At 39.5% G+C, this 21112-nt stretch overlaps 1 protein-coding gene across 13 annotated transcripts in view; it reads right to left on the reverse strand.

Moving 5' to 3' along the window:
- LCORL (ligand dependent nuclear receptor corepressor like) overlaps nt 1–11195 on the reverse strand; it is a 169328-nt gene extending 158133 nt beyond the window's left edge. For 2 of the 13 annotated variants that reach the window (XM_043871084.1, XM_043871075.1), the window contains exon 1: nt 10803–11193. In XM_043871084.1, the coding sequence (XP_043727019.1) occupies nt 10803–10956 (154 nt within the window). In that variant the 5' untranslated portion in view covers nt 10957–11193. Of the gene's footprint in view, nt 1–9768; nt 10730–10802 lie in introns of those variants that run through there. The other 11 variants (XM_043871087.1, XM_043871077.1, XM_043871076.1 and 8 more) reach the window with 11 other exon arrangements.
- Between the last annotated feature and the right edge of the window lie 9917 nt (nt 11196–21112).

A 21112-nucleotide genomic window follows, 5' to 3' on the forward strand; every position in this document is an offset into this window, starting at 1 on the left:
TACTTTGGCCACCTGATGCAAAGAGCTGACTCATTTGAAAAGACCCTGATGCTGGGAAAGATTGAGGGCAGGAGGAGAAGGGGACGACAGAGGATGAGATGGTTGGATGGCATCACCGACTCGATGGACATGGGTTTGGGTGGACTCCGGGAGTTGGTGATGGACAGGGAGGCCTGGCGTGCTGTGGTTCATGGGGTCGCAAAGATTCGGACATGACTGAGCGACTGAACTGAACTGAATTCTAGCTTTCTATTATGCCAACTCTAATACTTAACATCCCTCAAAACTGTAATTTCTTGAAAAGCAAATAATTCCTAGTATAGAAATTAGTCTTTATACCCAACTCACAATTCCCACCTCGCCCAATACTTTAGGGGAAGTACTCTTGGAGCTTTTGCCTTTTTTCCTACCCCTTATTCATCCTACCAAAGGAAAGAAGAATGACTAGTATTGGCAGCATCCTGATAGTTGTTCCTAGCAGAATGCATTAATGTTTTAAAGGTCATTTTTCATGCATGTCCAAGCCTACCACTCATCCTGCCTAGATGGTCCAACGTATCAATAGACAAACCACAGGTAACAGGTAGTAAAGCCTCCTTGTTTATTAGAAGAGGCCTGCAGCTCTAGCTGCTTTGTCATTGATAGGTTGGCAAGTTCAGTTCAGAGTGATACTGTCTTAATTTTGGCCTCAGTTACAAGCCAGGTTCTTCAATACAAACTTACCATCTAAAAAGTTAACATTTTGATTCCTGATTCTTGAGTCTATTTCCAATTCTGAACCTAGTTTAGGAAGAATCATAGAATTACACTACAATTAACTGACACACAGTAGGACTCAAGATATTCGATGACTGACTGACAACAGTAAGTTAACTGGAAAAAAAATATTTCTTTTAAAATGTATAACACACTAATACTACACATATTAAGTTGATGAACTTACTTAGGAAAATATGTTTTGAAGGAAATATGAGAGTTCACACTCAATGATTCAAACCAAGTCTATTATATTTATTTAATTATCTCTGAATATTTTGTAGCTATCAAGTCTCAGCTTAATTAACACATAAAGCAATCATGGATATTATCAATTCAGAAAAGTATTCTCCACCTTATTATCCATCTATGAAACAAACATCCCTAAAGCCCAGTTCAGTTCAGTAGCTCAGTCATGTTTGACTCCTTGCAACCCCATGGAATGCAACACACCATGTTTCCCTGTCCATCAGCAACTGCCTTTCAATTACTGCTCCATTCATACGTTCTCCCTCAATGTACCTTCTCAAATGTTTTCTCCTCTTACATACATCTTAAATACATTCTAACCTATTACAATACAGCTTCCATTCCCACCACTCTGCTTAAATTTATCCAGTCAAGGTCACCAAGAACTTCATGCTGCCAAAAACAATGTACACTTCCCTGTTTAATGGTACTCGACATCTCATCAACACATAACAATCTCTCCTTATTGTAACACTCTTCTCTCCTCTTAGATTTGGTAATACCATCTCTCCTGGCTTTTGTACTCAGCCAACAGTTTTACTTTACAGTGCAAAAGTCCAGTGGTCTTACCTTGAGACTCCTCTTCCTCCATCCAAAGAGTGTTAAGATTCCTTAGGATGTAATACCAAGTACTCTACTCCCCTCTAGTAATACTATCTCTTGCCCTTAGGTGGTCTCATTCATTTCCACAGATTTATATGTCATCATTATGCTGCTAATTCCTTAATTTATATCAATTAGTCCAGAAACCACTACTACATAGTATTATAGCACTTTTCATAAAAAGCAAAAATAGTGAAGCTTTAAGGACAGATACTATCCTAGTTTCACAGATATCTATCTGTGAAAAGTAAAATGACTTGTGCCTAAGGTTATAACTTGTTCATTCAGTCGTGTCCAACTCTTTGCAACGCCATGACTACAATAAGCCAGGATTCCCTGTCCTTCACTATCTCCTGGAATTTGCTCAAACTCATGTCCATTTAGCCGATGATGCCACCCAACCATCTCATCCTCTGTCGCTCTCTTCTTCTCCTGCCCTCAATCTTCTCCAAGAATTGGCTCTTCCCATCAGGTGGCCAAAGTATTGGAACTTCAGTTCAGTCGCTCAGTCTTGTCCACATCTTTGCGACCCCGTGAACCACAGCACGCCAGGCCTCCCTGTCCATCACCAACTCCCGGAGTCCACCCAAACCCATGTCCATTGAGTCGGTGATGCCATCCAACCATCTCATCCTCTGTCGCTCTCTTCTTCTCCTGCCCTCAATCTTCCCCAAGAATTGGCTCTTCCCATCAGGTGGCCAAAGTATTGGAACTTTAGTTCAGTTCAGTCGCTCAGTCTTGTCCAAATCTTTGCGACCCCGTGAACCACAGCACGCCAGGCCTCCCTGTCCATCACCAACTCCCGGAGTCCACCCAAACCCATGTCCATTGAGTCGGTGATGCCATTCAACCATCTCATCCTCTATTGTCCCCTTCTCCTCCTGCCCTCAATCTTTCCCAGCATCAGGGTCTTTTCAGTTAAGTCAGCTCTTCGCATCAGGTGGCCAAAGTATTGAAGTTTCAGCTTCAACATCAGTCCCTCCAATGAACTCTCAGGACTGATCTCCTTTAGGATGGACTGGTTGGATCTCCTTGCAGTCCAAGGGACTCTCAAGAGTCTTCTCCAACACCACAGTTCGAAAGCATCAATTCTTCAGGGCTCAGGTTTCTTTATCCAACTCTCACATCCATACATGACCACTGGAAAAACCTTAGCTTTCACTATACAGACCTTTGTTGACAAAGTAATATCTCTGCTTTTTAATATGCTGTCTAGGTTGGTCATAACTTTCCTTCCAAGGACTAAGCGTCTTTTAATTTCATGGCTGCAGTCACCATCTGCAGTGACTTTGGAACCCAAAAAATAAAGTTAGCCACTGTTTCCCCATCTGTTTGCTATGAAGTGATGGGACCGAATGCCATGGTCTTTGTTTTCTGAATGTTGAGCTTTAAGCCAACTTTTTCACTCTCCTCTTTCACTTTCATCAAAAGGCTCTTTAGTTCTTCTTTACTTTCTGCCATAAGGGTGGTGTCATCTGCATATCTGAGGTTATTTGACATTTCTCCCAGCAATCTTGATTCCAGCTTGTGCTTCATCTAACTCAGCGTTTCTCATGATGTACTCTGCATCTAAGTTAAATAAGCAGGGTGACAATATACAGCCTTGACATACTCCTTTTCCTATCTGGAACTAGTGGTAGATGCTGAAAAGAACTGTGTTTTTTCAATTCTTAATCCTTTTTTACCTTTTGCAGATTCAGCCCTTGGTCCTTAAACTGTTTCCTAGTTTACTATTTAAATATGAAGACTACTGGATGAAGTTATTTTCCTACATACACACCTTACATATAGCCATCAGAAAAGAACTACCCAGTTTGAGATTAACAGAGAAAGGTCTCAAACTTGTTTTTCAATAAATGCTTTAGAAAAGACTCTAGGATGCAACTGAATTTTAAAGGTGACTGAGGATGCAGGGTGGCTGTTATGATTAATAAGATACTCAAGAGTTTGGGGCAATGTGTACAAAACAGAACTAAAAAATCGATGAAAGTGGCGGGGCTGTCTAAAGGAGAAGTGAGCCAAACAGGAAAGAAGTCTGATGGACTATGATCAACTAACTTGTATTTGATGAAAAAAGACACATAGGAGATACCACTGCTTTGTAAACTACAAAAATCAAAGTAGTTATTCCAAATAATGATTTAATATAGGCTGTAAACTAAGGTGAAGGACAGTAAATCAGCTATGCAGCTACTGGCATAAACTAGACTCTCATCTGAACCTGCCCAAGTGTTTGACTTCATCAGAAAAAACAAAATCCAAAAGGATGTTGTAAAGAAAATAGTAATAACTTAGTAACAGATTAAGGTAAAGAACAAAGAAAAACAAAGAAGCAATTATAAGTGAGCAGAATAGGATTGTTGCCGATGAGTGGGAAAACTACATGAAAGGCAAGAAGATACAGAAAAGTAAGTTGTAAGTTGTTTTCTAGAAAACATAAAAAGTCTCAAAACAAATTTTTATTTAGCTTTAATTAAGAGCAAAGCAGCATTCTTCAAATACAAATATGGCATTATTTTGTTACCTTAATTAGTTTCCTAATGGCAGTAGTAGGTTGGTCTGGGCCTATTCACATTGTCTTTCCTATATTCTGTGGTGAATAAAACACACACACACACAGACACACACACACAAAGGAATATTAGCCAAAGGAAAAAGGAACTCTAAACCTCAATAATATATGTGATAATTGGAAAAACTGGAATAACCAAAAAGAAAGAAGAAATTGTATATCCAAAAATCTACATGCTGTTGGTTGCTCCTCCCAAGACTGCACTGTGGTAGAATAAAAACCAGGATTGAAAGACAAGTCAGAGGAGCATGGAGAACACATAATAGCTACTTATGGTGACGTAATAGGAACTTACCACAGTACCCAGCCAAACAGGGAGGGGGGTACACACGTGTAGCCAGCTCAGGGAAGTAGCATGGACAGGAAGAGACAGCAAGCACCACAGAGAAAGAAGGATATGTAGAGTAGGCTCACACTGGCACACAGCCTGTTTCTAACATCTGCAAATACATAAAATTCATATATTGCTTGAACCCAAGGATGGCAGAACTTCCAGGTATACAATAATGGAAGAGTACATAGAATTTAAAATTTTACATGCAAAATTCACAGTAAGCCTATTTTACAGAGAAATTTGGATATGTGTCTTTACCACCCAACTACTCATGATCATCACAGATTCCGCTTGCCTGATACATATTAGATAGTGGTATAATTCACATCTTTTTTAAAGAATAAAATAAATGCTATTTGAAAAAATAGCTTTAGGGTCAAAGTTTTCGGGTAGTTGACCCATTCATACCAGTTCTCATCTAATCCAGATTTCTACATAAATCTTCTCTTCTGGGATTTACATAGCAATAGTGACAAGATGAAGCAGAAGTCAGTGGAAAAATAAAGGAGTAGAAGACAAGAAGCGCCCAGAAAGAAGTGTCAAGTTGATTATGTAGAACTATATTTCCCTGGACTGTCCCATCTTTAAGTGTTATAGCTCTATGAAGTACTCCTATAACTTCTTCAGAGGTTAAAAATAGAGGAAGATAATATCTTCTGACCCTGATTATGGCTGGGAGCAGGTAGTTTGCAAGAAAGTTCACTCTGCAAGCACTTGCCGAGTGCAGAGCTCTAAGACAGTGACATGGTTAACAGGAAGGGTACAGAGATTAGGTACCAACAAAGAGTAAGTTCAAGATGATTTAGTACAATACAGGCTTTTTAAAAATGAATTTAAACTAATTTCTTGTATTTAGTTAACTATGAAGCCAAAATATTCCTTAGAATGTAGAATGGCATCAAACATCTTTTGCTCTCCTTACATATAAAAAGCAAAGACCAAGCCAAGTGACTATACTGTGATTCTTAAACTCCACGACTATGGCTCAAGAATATCCTGGAACATAGATCTTTTAAGCCTTTACTATCTTCTTCTTTAACATGACTCAGGATTTTTTCATTGTTCATTGGCATTCCCGCCAGAAAGAATCTATTGGCAAAAACATCAAGCTCAAAGCTGCTAATAACCAGTATAATTCAATAACAATAATAGGCAGTTTAGGGCATGCTTTCTATGGCAGACATACTAACATATCAACAGAATTAATTTTCAAACAACTGTTATTACCTTTAATTTGTAGGTAAGGGACTGAAGTACAGAAAGATTAAGTAACTTGTAGGTGGTAACTGGTAGGTGGTTAACATAATTCAAACAGAGATAGTCTAGCTCCAGAGTCTATATTCCCATTTGCTGTATTACAGTATTCAAACAAAAGACATGAGGAATAAAAGATTTGGGGAAAGCTATCAGAAAGCTATAGTATCAACAGAAGTGAATAAGTGATTACCTTGATTACCCAGGTAATCAAGACTTTGCTGGAGTCACTCATTATAAAACTGCGCTGTCCAATGTGGTAGCCATTTGCCGCCAAAGACTACTAAGCATCTGAAATGTAATCAGTCCAACTTGAGATATAATAACTGATTTCAAAGACTTAACATTTTAAAAAGAATGTAAACTAATTCAACAATTTTATATGGGCTAATTTAAAATATTTTTAATATACTGGGCAAAATCAAACATGCCATTTAAATGTGGCTACTAGAAAACTATTTCTACTGGGACAACGATGCTATGTTGGAAATATGCTGGAGTTTATAGAATAATTCTGATCAAATCTTCATTGTTTTACTGTTGTAACCTTAAAGAAATCAGTTACACTGATCATTAACTTCTGTATCATAAAATAGGGCTTAACAACAGTCCTGACACCTCCTGTTCACATTTTGGTATCTAAATCTATTTTCCACTAAAAAGAACCTAAAACTCCTTGGAAAAATGGCTGTCAGGGCTGGAACAAGTAAAGTACAAGATAAACCTGGAATATGTTGTTTGGGAAGAAAGAAGTGCTCAAAAATAATCATTGGGCAGGGAAGGGTTGGGGAAATATGTGGTTTGTCAAAAAACACTGGAACCAGCTTGCTGAGGCTCCCACTGGCCAAACCAAGGACAACCTGGAAATCAAAATAATGACAGCAATGGATTTAACCACTGAATAAAGTAATAATCAATGAGTTCATTCTGATGAAAATAACAAAATAAAGGAAGAGAAAGGAAAGACTGCTTTATGACAGAGTATCAACTACTAGCCACAGAACAAAAAATCATGAATGGATGTTAAAACTTGTGGGTAAGTTTTATGAGACTATGTAAATATCCTATTCTGCAAAGTATTTTCCCATCAATTACAAATTAATTACAAAAGGACAAACTACCTTTTAGGGAGAAATAGGGAGAAGACCACATTAACCAAACTTTCAAAGGTACCATCGCCAACATTGGGACAAACCAACATCATGAACCTTAATATACGAGGTATTAAGAAGGACAGAAGATATTCCTGCCAAAAATGCATAACCAATCTAATCATGAGGAAACAAATGACAAATTCAAATTGAGGGACATTAGACAAAATAACTGTCCTGTACTTTTCAAAAATGTCAAGGTCAAGAAATACAAGAAAGGCTGAGGAAATGTTCCAGATTTAAAGAGACTAAAGAAATATGACAACCAAATTCAATGTATGATCCTGGCTGGGGGAAAAGGCTATAAAATAAAATTGATAAAACATGAACATGAATTATGAATTCAGTAATAGTATTATTAAAGTATGTCAATGTTATATTTCCTGGTTTTAATAACTATACTATGGTTAGGCAAGACAATGTACTTGGTTTTAGGAAGTATAACTGAAGAATTTAGGGATAAAGAGGCATCATGTCTCTAAATCACCTTTGAATGGTCCAGAAAAAAAAAAAAAAAAAGATATAAATAGATGACAGGGCAAGAACGATAAAGTAAATACTGCAAAATGTAATACAATTCCTGAATGTGAGGAAGGATATAGAGGAGTCCCTTGTACTATTCTTTCAACTTTTCTTGTAAACATGAGATTATATCAAAATTAAAAGTTAAAACAAAAAACTTGCCTCATTTCCCAGATCAAATATCCTAATAGACTATACAAGTCCCGATGAAGTTTAAAAATATATTAATGCATTTCTTTAATCCTAGACTTGACTTTGCTTTAAATCTTATGACTTATCAGATACTAATTATGTATCTCATACAATCCAGGAGTAAATCTGTTATCACTCAGTATCATGCTGAGTACTAGGATACTACTAATTATACCCAACAAGCACTCAAACATTTGTTAGATGAACCTACTTAAAAGTTAGCACAGTATAGGACGATTGCAGAAAAAACAAAAAAAATCAAATTGTAAAAAGCATCATATTGTATATAATGATACTGTGACACAGAGCTTACAGAACAACTCCTCAATTCTAAAAAAAGAAATACTAGGATTAAATCACAGAGTAGCTATAAATCTAACATAAAGAGATGAGTCCCACAAATTGAGAAAGGTAAACAATATTTTCCATATCAAGAATTAAACATCTTAGCTAACTACAAGCAGTTATGACAAGTAAAATGGACTTTTTGCCCATAAAATTAGAACATTAATTTTTTTCAAAAAAATGAAAAAGATTGAAGATTTAGGCTAAGAACTGAGATTTTAAAATATCACTATTATTTCAATACTAATTTGCTGTACAGCCTTGAGACACTGCTTACAATTTCCATACCTCATTTAAAAAAAGCCTTGTACATCATTTTCTTCCCCAAAGACAGACAGGATATTTTATAAAATGTCAATAAGAGCACTAAATATTCAATATGGAAGTACACATATATTCACACACATACACACAGGCACAGTAAAAAGAATACAGTTTCTTTGCGAACATGTTTACAAATAGCAAAACACAACTTAAAAGTTACACAAATGCATTCAATCTCAATTCATACTATGAATAGGTGCTTCACACATAAGACTACTGAAAAAACCCAATCAACCAGTGTTTACCCTGCTTAAGAGTTTTATCGTTTATTTAAAAAACAACCATGATAAAAACAAAGTAGGAGATGGATCTTCTTAGGTCTCCTGAGTAGGACTGGGGCTGTGGGAAGTAACTCTCAAATATAGTTAGGGCTTAGGGGAAAAAAAAAAAAATTTCCTTTCAAATATCGTACAAGTGAATATAGTGACTGCATATTAAACACACAGCATTAACCCAATTTTCAACGTCTTCTAATCCTACTAAAGTATCCAAGTAGGTAAGACAGGAAGATATCCTGTTTCCCTTTTCCATCAAATCCAATTAATTTTGCGATTAACAAAAATTCGACTATTTTTCAAAAACATATTTTTGTGAGACAAAGTGATACTTAGTGCAACTAAACAAGCAAGATGAGAAAAACAAAAAGCCAAAGTATACTAAAATATAAAAATTGTCCAAAGACATCGTCAAATAACTGTGCCTCGGCAAAACTTAACACAGTATCTCGAGCCAGTATTACAATGCTACCATCCTGCCTGATTCTAACTGAATAACTCAACAGTTTTCAAACAGGTTGTCAGTGGGAGAAATCTTTACATAAGCAATTATAAAAACAGGGTCCATTTTGTATTCGGGAGGCATTAGCAACACTTCGCTTAAAATTTTATATAAAAACACGATGAGGTTCTTTTTCACATTTTTAAAAGCAAAATCACTTATGACTACTTGACTAAAGCTATTTCCTAGAACGTTTCCTTAGATGAGAACAAAACATATAAAGGGTAAAACTGTGACTTGCTTAAACATAACTTAAATGTCCCTAATCAGAGCAACCTTCCTTCTCGTATGTTTTCCTATACCCACCGTACTCCGCAGTGCACATTTCTGAGTTAAGTTGTACTAGTTTCTTACCACGATCTCCTTTTCACTACTGAAAAACAAGATCTTCAAGCGCTAACTAAACAAATCTAAGGGGAGTGGGGGGAGGGAAAGGGGCGCGAGGTGGCGCAAGAACAGATGGAAGCAAGGTAGTTGTTTTCTTAGGGAACTAAGGTTTCCTTCCTCAACTCCCAAAGCCAAGGTTTAATCGCCAGTTGAGCAAGGTGCTGCCACTATCCACTCCTTAGACAATGCAACCTTCCCTTCACCTCTTCTCATACTCTCCTACCCATCAACCCCTTCCAAAACAAACACAACACACCCCATCCCACAACCCGCGTTATCCCCTCAGTGCCCACTCAACCAACCTGCTGGATAACAGCTCCACGTACACGTCTCACTCAGACAAAAAAGCAACGGCGGCAAGGCGGCGAGATCCCACCACCTCACGCCACCCCCGAGGAACCCGCAGAATGACAGTCCGGAGCCCAGAAGTTTGAAGCAAAACGATTCCCACCCAACCAAAAAGGAAGACGAAACTGCAGAAGGGGATGCGAGGTGGGGAGAGCGATGTGCATGTCTGTGCAGGGAAGGGTCCATCACATGACAGTAAAAGAAGACCCGAGTCTTCGGGGCGTCCGTGAGGAGAAAGGTGGGGGGGTTGCCGTCGCCATGGCAACACCCCCCCTCAGTCCAGACTTCCAAAGAGGGAGGAAGAACTTCAAATCCCAACCGTCAGCGCTCGAGCGGCTCCTTCTTAAAGGGGTACACACAGCGCCGCCGCCGCCGAGCACGAGAGGGCAGAGTTGGGCACCCCCGCCCCTCGGGCGACGCCCCCGCCGCCCCTCGCCCCCAGCGGGCCCACCCTAGATACCAGCCCCGCGAGCGCCCGAGGGTCGTTCAGATCCCCGTCCCCGGAGCCCGGCCGCGTCCGCCAGCCCGGTCCCCGGCGGCAGAAGGGGGTGTGTGTGCGCCCGGCGGGGGCGCGGACCAGCCCGCCTTCCTCCCGTCGGCTCTGCCCGCCGGCTCCCCTCCGCCCGGGCGCCGACCCGCCGGCCAGCTTCCTCCCTATTGACAGGGCTGACGGTGAGCGGCGAGGGGCGCCGACGAGTTTCGGGGAGAGCGCAAGCGAGCCGTTTCCTCGGGGGCTCGGCGAGCGGGTCCTAACTAACAGTTCCAGGGGAGCCCAAGAGCAAAGAAGGAGAATGAGCGCGGACCGCGCCGGGCGAAGAGCCCCCAGACAAAAGGCGAGCGCCGGAGCCGCCGCGCCGCCGCTCCCATCTCGCTCCCCCATTGAACTGACCCGAACGGAAGATTCAACTAAACCCCTCAGCCACAAACTCCTCGGGCTGCGGCAGTCGTCGCCGCGCGGAGCCGGGGCTCCGGCCCGTGTCTCTCTTACCTACACAGTGCATGAGGCGGTGGCGCCAAGAGTCGAGTTCCCGCCGGAATCCTCTCCTCTCCGCCGCGCACCGAGGGCTCCGGCACTGAGCGGCGGCGGCGGCGGCGGCAGCAGCGGCGGCGGCAGCGGCCATTCTCTCTCTTCCCTTGTCCATCTGCGTCCCGCGTCACGCGCCCTCATTTACATACGAGCGGCGCAGGCACGAGGCAGGGGCGCGAGCCCTCGGCGCGAGCCCCGGAGCGCGCGCCCCCCGGAGGGGGGTTGATTGACACGTGTCACACTACCTTCCCTCTGCCCTTCCCTCCCCCTCCCATCGCTCCCTCTGGGAGAGGCGGGGAGGGAGCGTAAGGAGAAGGAAGCAACCTGCCGCTTCCGCTGACCCCGCCTCCCCATCTACTCTCCTCTCTCCCCTCCCCCCGGAGTTTACTCAAGCAAGCCATACTGCTCCCGCCGCCCGCGAAAACCCTGAGCAGCAGCGAGAGGCTCGGAGCCTGGCCAGGAACCGGCGCGCTAATGGAGCAGACTAGCAATGCCTTCCTTCTGCCTTCGCACCGCGACTCCGGACGCCCGGAGACTTCACTTCCCAGGCCCCTTTGCGCTGGGGTTCCGAAGCGGAGATTGCCGTCTCGGCGCGATGCATGCCGGTTCTTGCAGTCCAGTAGAGACGGGCACTTTTCGGTCTTTGCACACTTGGGACTGCTGCCCGGCCTTAGACTTCTCAGCTCCGCGCGGCTTGTGGGTTTAGCGCCCAGAACAATGCGCTGCGAGAGTTGCAGGGTCTGACCCAACCGCCTTAACTTCCTTAGAATTCGTGATAGAAGGGCAGTGGAAGCCGCTAGAGTTGTGGGTCCCTTGAAGGTTCGGGCTACTTCAAGCTTATGCTCTAAGTGCTGGAAACTTTTGGGGTCACTGTCATCTCGCCACTCTAGGGAAAGAACAAGCCGGTGATTCAGCTGCATCCGAGATCTGCCGAATGTCCCAAGACAGAGCCCCCAGTAACTTCAGTTTCCAGGGCGATGACATCTCAGAAAGCAAGAATATTTGTAAAATTAGGGGAAAGATGTCAGACTTCACCGGAAATCGTTTACGGGGCAGAGGATTGGATGTGGCTGGGTTAAAACTCCAAAAGAGAAACTTATGCTCGGCAAAATGTAAGCTCCTGGACAGCAACCCATTGAATCTTGTGTTCCATGTCATCTTTCGTTTGCCTAACCCTGGTGCAGTGCGCGGTACGGGATTTAGCACTTAAACGTCTGGAATAAATTCTGCGCTGCTCTAGAGAAAATGTTTCTTCGCACAGAGAGAAAGCTTTTGATTAAATATGAACTCCAGTGACAGTTTTTACTTTTGCACCACAGTGATTGTGCATGTGTTTCTGTATAAGTGCAGAGTGCTGAACCGAAACTAAGACCCCAAAGTTTGCTGAGAAGTAGTGTATTACTGGGAATTTATGCACAAGTCTGTGGAAAACACGTTTTAATTCTTGTTGGAAACGCCTGTGAATTCTGAATTCGGTTCCATCCTCCCTATTTTGTGGGTTATCCTTCCTTATCTACCTCTCGCCCCACCCTTGCCCCCAGGAGAAAGTAGTCCTGCTCATCTCTTCTTCCTCAGTAGTGAAGATGCAGTTTTAAATTTTCAAAAATTTTAAAAAAAAGTGAAGTTCAAAATCTCATAATCTTGTTTAGAATGAACACAATTGAAGAAGCAAGTGAAATCATGAATGAAGATGTTTTTGGAGTTATCAGTGAATGGTTTCAGTTATGCATTCTACTGAAACTGTAATCGCTAAAATTATCAACCTCTTTCACATTGGTTAGCATAGGCTAGGTTACTAGAGCTTCCCTGGTGGCTCAGCGGTAAAGAATCTGCCTGCAGTGCAGGAGACCCAGGTTCAATCCCTCCTGGATCAGGAAAATCCTGTGGAGGAGGGCATGTCAACCCACTCTAATACTCTTGGCCTAGAGAATCCCAAGGACAGAGAAGCCTGGTAAGACAAGACTGAAGCTACTAAGCAGTAGCAGCAAGTTACTGGTGCAGTAACAAAGGATGCAAACGTTTTAGTGGCTTAAAAATAACAACAAAACAGTTATTTCCTGTTCATTTGTATGTTCATTTCTGGTAGAAGGAAGGGAGGGATTGGGGAGAACTTCACTCCTGAGATTGTCACCAAGCAACCAGTTGGCTTAAGGAGGCTCCAACCAATCTCTGGAGCCTCCCCACTTGCATGATAGGCTCAAGGAAGATGAATGTCAAACAGGCTGTTTCTAAAAGTGATCCAAGTAAATTTCCCTCGTATTTCATTGACAAAAGCAAGTTATGTGGGCATGCTACCTTGAAGGAAGCAGAAAAGTATAATTCTATCATTTGCCCAGAAGGAAAATTAACCAAAATTTACTAGTGAATAGTACTAATGACTACTGCAATCCATCCTTCTAATCACCAATTTACATATCACTCTCTTTATGCTGCAAAATATATTCATTCCTATCACAAGTGAAACAATCCAAAAGTTCTATTCAGTACTGGCATTAATCTCGAAGTCCAGCATCTCTGGGTGATGCTTGGTAGTTCCTGTATTAGAACAGGAAAAAAAACATTTCTCTTGTTATAGAGACCTGAAATGACAAAGTATCTATCTTCCCTGCTTACACACACACACACACACACACACACACACACACACACACACACACACACACACACACACGCACTTAACATACAGTGCTGGGACAGGAACAGAATAACTGTTTAGAAAGGGCACGAATGGGTGGCATGCATGAATAGTATTAGCAAAATATTTTACCACAGCTAACATGGATTGCCTACTTTCTAGCGTCTAACGACAGTTTCCTCGCCACTACTCACTGGGCTTTTAAGTCATAGAATATATTTTAGATTTTCTATCATAACTGTACTTCCTTCTGGGCACCAAATTCCATGTTAGTCAGATGGGCTGGGTAATGCTCCAATAATAGAAACTCAAAATCTCAGAGGTTTAATATAAAAATTTACTTCTTACTTAAACTATATGTTCTCCAAAAATCGGTATTGGGTTTAATTAGGTTCCATTTGTTTACTTTTGCTTTTATTTCCAATATTCTGGGAGGTGGATCATAGAGGATCTTGCTGTGATTTATGTCGGAGAGTGTTTTGCCTATGTTCTCCTCCAGGAGTTTTATAGTTTCTGGTCTTACATTTAGATCTTTAATCCATTTTGAGTTTATTTTTGTGTATGGTGTTAGAAAGTGTTCTAGTTTCATTCTTTTACAAGTGGTTGACCAGTTTTCCCAGCACCACTTATTAAAGAGGTTGTCTTTATTCCATTGTATATTCTTGCCTCCTTTGTCGAAGATAAGGTGTCAATAGGTACATGGATTTATCTCTGGGCTTTCTATTTTGTTCCATTGATCTATATTTCTGTCTTTGTGCCAGTACCATACTGTGTTGATGACTGTGGCTTTGTAGTAGAGCCTGAACAGATGTATAGAACAGACTTTCGGACTCTATGGGAGTAGGCGAGGGTGGGATGATCTGAGAGAACAGCATCGAAACATGTATATTATCAAGTGTGAAATAGATCACCAGTCCAGGTTGGATGCATGAGACAAGTGCTCGGGGCTGGTGCACTGGGATGACCCAAAGGGATGGGATGGGGAGGGAGGTGGGAGGGGGGTTCAGGATGGGGAACACATGTAAATCCATGGCTGATTCAGGTCAATGTATGGCAAAAACCACTACAATGTTGTAAAGTAATTAGCCTCCAACTAATAAAAATGATTGGGGAAAAAAATCGGTATTGGGGAGGGAAGGGGGAACTGTTCTGTGTCCACTCAGGGACCCAAGTTTATGGGACCTCCCCCTCAATCTGAAAGTCCCCCAGTCAGCATGACAAGAGAAAAAAAGATAACCAAAGCATAGTCCAGCTCTTAAAGGCTTCTGCCAAAAGTAAAATATTTCATTGGGTGAAGTAAATAGTGTGGCTATGCCTAACTTCAGAGGAGTTGATATATCACATAGGGCATAACAAACCACCTCAAAACTTAAAAGTTAGTAACATCAACTTTGTTTAGTTCATGATTCTATGGAATAGCAATTTTCATTAGGCTCAGCCAGATAGTTCTGCTTGCCCAGCCTGGACTCACTCAGGTGTTTGTGAAAAGCTCCCTGTCAACAAGGCAGCTCTGTTTCTGAGGGTGAACTGTCAGCTGAGACAACAGAACAAACAATTCAGGTGTCCCTCATCGTCAGGAAGCTAGCCTTGGCTTGTTCTCTTGGTGGTAGTCACAGGATTCCAAAAGCAGCAAGAGAGCAAGCCTCTATGCACAAGCACTTTTTAAGTTTCGCCTTGGGTCACATTTGCTCCAGGTCCATTGGCTAAAGCAAATCATGTGGCCGAGCCCAGTGTCAAAATGGGGACATAGATCCTACCTCTTAACAGGAAGACATGCTGGAAAAGGACATAGAAAGAGGGAGGGAAACTATTTGTGCCCACTTTTCAGTCTACTGCCTGAGGAAATGTGCAATGCTACTGTGTTCCTCCAAAGTAGGGGAAATAAGTATTAATGAACAGAACTAATGAATATCATATCTATAGAACTTCTGGGAGAAGAGGAAGATAATGGCCATATACAATGAAATACACAAATTGAGTTAACTTTTGCTGTTGTTTACTTGCTAAGTCGTGTCCGACTATTTTGTGACCCCATGGACTAGAATTCAGCTTGACTTTGAAGAGCAAAGATTTTTTTCTATGGCAAGTATCACAGAGTATGTTTTTTTTTTTTTTTTTTCCACAGAGTATGTTATAACAATCCAATAACTTGATTTTTGTGTGAGTTCAATGAACATAATAATAGAAGTCTAATTGATTCGCCTTAGTATTTTCAGCATCTAGTGCTGTTCCAGGCACTTAGTTGATGCCCATTGTTTATTGATTGATTTGGCAATTGTTAGGGATATCTATAGAACCAAGGATAGAGGAATCATATGCAAGATTGGCTCCTACTCTGAAAATCTAGCTACTGACAAAGGATTTTTAATATAGCAAAATTATATTAATAATATAATATCATAATATAACTATATTAATGTTATTTTAATTAACAAAATGTTAATTGTGTTTAGAAAGATTTTTTATTCTTCCATCTATTTCCAGTATATATTATATCATTGTTTATTGCTGTGTAACAAACTAATAAGAACAACCATTTGTTATCACTCAAAAAGTCTACAGATTAAATGGGCGGTTCTGCTTATCTGGTGAGCACTGCTGGTTTTGACTGGGATTGCTAATGCTGGAAGCTGCTTGATCTACAGTGTCCTCTCTCTGGTCTGGAGTTTGGCTCCCCATTTGCTGCGGTGAAAGGAATGACTGAGCCAAGGATCTCATTATCGAGAGACTAGCTAGAGCTCCAATACTTTGGCCACCTGATGCAAAGAACTGTCTCATTGGAAAAGACCCTGATGTTGGGAAAGATTAAAGGCAGGAGGAGAAGGGGACGACAGAGAATGAGATGGTTGAATGGCATCACTGACTCGATGGACATGAGTTTGAGTAAACTCTGGGAGTTGGTGATGGACAGGGAGACCTGGTGTGCTGCAGTCCATGGGGTCACAAAAACTTGCACACGACTGAGAGACTGAACTGAACTGAGCTAAAGTTTATTTATTTAGTTGCAGGATATAAAGCACAATAAGAGGGTAAGCAGTGTAAGTGCTTTTGAAGTCTTTGCTTGCATCATATTTACTTGCTATTCTCCTATTAAACAAGGCAAATCATATGACCAAGCTCAACGTCTGAGAGCAAGAGAACTAACAAATGGCATGGATACAGAAAAGATCAACAAATTAGGGTTACTGCTTCAATCAGATCACCATAAATATCCATTCAAGCTCACTATTATCCACCTAAAACTTATAAACAATCTACAGAGTATCAAGTATATATATGAACTGCTGGAAAAATTGCATTTCTTGATTTATGTAATCATTTGCTGGTCAATTCTTAAGCTAGGGTACATTTTAGAATATGACATAAACATACAAATAAATTGGAGTAGTTTGAAATACCCATGTTTCCATAGAAGAGAAATATGAAATTACAGAGGTACATGACAAGAGATGTTTTTTGAGATACTAACCAAAAATGAAAGCTATCCTTTTTATTTTGCAACAAAAATAAACAACCCAGTATACAAATAAGATTATAAAATACCTATTTAATTATGAATTATCAACATGAAATACAAAATAGCATACATTTTATAATTTAATAAAATATAAACATTTTTGTGTGAACTAGATTTTGGAAGTATAAGGCATAGCTATTAGATGCCTTAACTATAAAATTGCTCATTATTCTGAGAAGCCATTTTTTAAGTAAACTTTATTAACTGCTTTAAAAATATCATACTTTACTATATTTCCTTTAGTTCTGAGCTATAATGCACTGATCAGAAGGATAAGAATCAAAGACAAATTTGATCAATGAATTATTAGGACATGGAACACAGCCCCTTACAAAAATATTTCTAATCAGCCACGCTACCATATTATGCTAAATGTTATGCAAGCATCTTAGATTCATCCAGATTTATGAGCCAAAGATTTTCAGTATTTTTTTAATTGTGGGAGTTTGGACTCTAAGGACACTTGCTTCAGATACACATGCTGATGCATTTAATTTCAATACTGTAGTTAAATAATTAGTTAAATAGATGACCAATTTTATCTTCTTGATATATTTCCAAATATTGTCAACATCTTTTTTGTACATTTTGTAGGGAATAATGATAAGGTTTCAAATGATGGAATAAAAATTGAAGGAGCAGAAATATAATGATCATGGATTTCCTTTCTTACACTACAATGTCTATTTCCTATTCCAAAACTGTCAGTGTACATTAAAATGGGCATAATAGTTGATTCAGCATTGTCACTTATCTCAGAGGCATATCTCAGATTTTTGTTTTCTATGTTCTTTGTTTAGTTCAACCACTGGGTATTTTAAAATACATTTTAAAAAGATTGCTGTTACACCCTGTAACCTCTTCATATTAAATATCTTATAGTTAGATACGAGCTTTGCTGTATTAGGAGGATTTCAGGCCCTAAACTGGAAGGATAACCAATACTGAAAGTAGGGTGAGCATGTTTTCTTTTCTTGTTCTCTTTTTTTTCTTTTTACAAAATCACACACCTTTGAGCTTGGCATCTGAATTGAATAAATTTACCATCTATTTTCTCTTACATCCAGATAGATGTTAATAGGATCTGATCTATCACTACTCTTTTTGTGTGCACTTGAAATTACTTCCCCATCCTAACTCATTATTATCACTTTCATTTTCAGCCTTTTCATAAAATTTCAATGTATTATAGCTTAATGATGGCAATTTGATCCAATTTAATCCAATTGCATGGTTCAGTATCAAAGTCAAATAAAATGTCATCTATAGCACCTAGACTATTACAGTTTAGTGAGGGTATGGGTTGTCTAGGTCAATCCCTTACTTTTTCAGTTGGGCATATTGAGACCCAGAGAGAATAAGCAATTTATGTAGGTTACACAGCTTATAAGCAGTAGTATACAAGCTAAAGATCAGATTTCCTGTTTCCTAATCTTGACTTTCTTTACTTTAATAATAGCCATGATTTGTTGAGCATGTATCAGTTCAGTTCAGTCACTCAGTCGTGTCCGACTCTTTGCCACCCCATGGACTGTAGCATGCCAGGTCTCCCTGTCCATCACCAACTCCCAGAGTTTACTCAAACTCATGTCCATTGAGTCGGTGATGCCATTCAATCATCGCATCCTCTATTATCCCCTTCTCCTCCTGCCTTCAATCTTTTCCAGCATCAGGGTCTTTTCAAATGAGTCAGCTCTTTGCATCAGGTGGCCAAAGTATCAGAATTTCAGCTTCAGCATCAGTCCTTCCAATGAATATTCAGGACTGATCTCCTTTAGGATGGACTGGTTGGATCTCCTTGCAGTCCAAGGGACTCTCAAGAGTCTTCTCCAACACTACAGTTCAAAAGCATCAATTCTTTGACGCTTAGCTTTCTTTATAGTCCAACTGTCACATCCATACATGACTACTGGAAAAACCATAGCTTTGACTAGACAGACCTTTGTTGGCAAAGTAATGTCTCTGCTTTTTAATATGCTATCTAGGTTGGTCATAACTTTCCTTCCAAGGAGTAAACGTCTTTTAATTTCATGGCCGCAATCACTGTCCGCAGTGATTTTGGAGCCCAAAAAATAAAGTCTGACTTGTTTCCCCATCTATTTGCCATGAAGTGATGGGACCGGATGCCATGATCTTAGTTTTCTGAATGTTGAAACTTAAGCCAACTTTTTCACTCTCCTCTTTCAGTTTCATCGAGAGGCTCTTTAGTTCTTCTTCACTTTCTGCCATAAGGGTATATGTCATGTATATACATTATTAATTCATTTAATCTTTCCCATAACCCTATGCAATAAGTTCTGTTAGTAATATATGTATATCACAGAGAAGAAATTATAAATTCATCCAGAGAAGTTAACTTGTTCAACATCATTCAGCTAGTTACTGATATTACTGGAATCTGAGTCTCTTTTTCAAAATTTAATGACTGCTTTACACTAGGAGGCAGAAAAGAAGGTGATAATATTGTTTTGTAAAAAAAGTCAGAAATTGAGGAGCCTGGACCTTATATGATTTTCATCAGGGGTTCCTGATTATTTGAGGGAAGATAGTGATACAAACACAAAAGTATGGTCCCCAGTATTTAATATATCATTCAGCCAAACTGGGTTTTTTGCTGCCCACCTTCTGATGTTTCCATGTGGTCTCCTCTCATGGAGCTTGTCTATTACTCCTTTCTGTGCTCTTAAAACACATTATTTACATGTTTTCTCATGAGTTTTTATCATATTCTTTCATATATTATAATTATTTGTGACGTATCTTATCAACACTCTATCACCTTGTGGATTGTGAAGTCAAAGCCTGGGTATTCATCACTTCTTCATATCTGTATTCAACACTTAGTTGATACCAAAGAAACTTCTGTTAAGTTGAAGTGAAAAGGTAACAAATGGAGATTTTTAAAAGAAAACATGAAAGATATACGACTTCTTTCACTCCAACCCCCACCAACATTCTCAAGACCTACTCATAAATCCAAACTTATTTTTCATCCTTGATGTCAAGACAGTGACAAAAGGAAGTGGCATGTTTGCATTTTACAGAGGTTATATTTCAAACCAAGAAATAGTCATTTGGCCTTTCAACATGTTGAAATTTCTCATACAAAATAAACCACAATGTCTTGTATGAATAAAGCAAATCTCTTTACCTACTAAAATGACTTGGGGAACAGAAATAGGAACAATTTATGAATTTGAAAATTCTTTTCCATGCTATTGACAATAGCTAGGATTGGGTCCTCAGTTTCAACATATAGAAAATATTTATGTATTTTAATACAAAATAGTACAAAATACTAGTATTTCATGGTAAACAGGTTCAGCAATAAAGCTCTGAAGTAAAATGTAGTGGGTTGAATGTTTATTTTAAAATATTGCTATAAAAAATGCTTATTTAACCAGTTGAAATATGGTAGTGGTGCATGTTAACACCATCTAGAGAATACATGTAAAATACAGAAAAGAAAAAAGCAATTAAATTTTATTATTATTTACCCATATAAAGAAGAGATATGAATTAAAATAAACGTGATAAAGCTTAGTACCTTTTAACTTAGTAGTCAATATTTCAAAGTTAATAACATCTGATGATTTAAATTATAATAAGATTTAAATTATAATTAATAATTACTAATGCAAAGTAGAAGGTAAAAAATAGTATATATCATAGATTTTCAAATTTAATAGGTGAAATCAGCTAATCTTATTAATATGCTCTAAAGTCATTAAGCTCTTAAGCTCTAAACCAGAAACTTGAAAGAAAAAAGAAATCTAAATATAAAACTCAGCAACTCTTTTGAATATTGTTGGTCTCCCTGAATCTCTGTTTCTCCATTGTTCTCAGGAAATACAAAAATCCTAAGACAGAAGGTAGAAGTGAGAAATTTAAAGGGTGTGTATGAAGAGATGAGAATCACCTCCTCCTCCAGACTCCTTCTTGACCATGTATATACAGCCAGGCCTTTTTATCCTGACTCCTACAAGAGACTGGATATTCACACTTTGGAGAAATTGAACTGGAGAGATTATGAATTTGAGGACACCAAGTATTGCATGGGAAGGGGCTAAAGTTGCAGACTGAACACAGATTATTAAGTAAAAGTTTGCTAAATTTCCC

This window comes from Cervus elaphus, chromosome 17, assembly GCF_910594005.1.
Source record: "Cervus elaphus chromosome 17, mCerEla1.1, whole genome shotgun sequence".
NCBI lineage: Eukaryota > Metazoa > Chordata > Mammalia > Artiodactyla > Cervidae > Cervus > Cervus elaphus.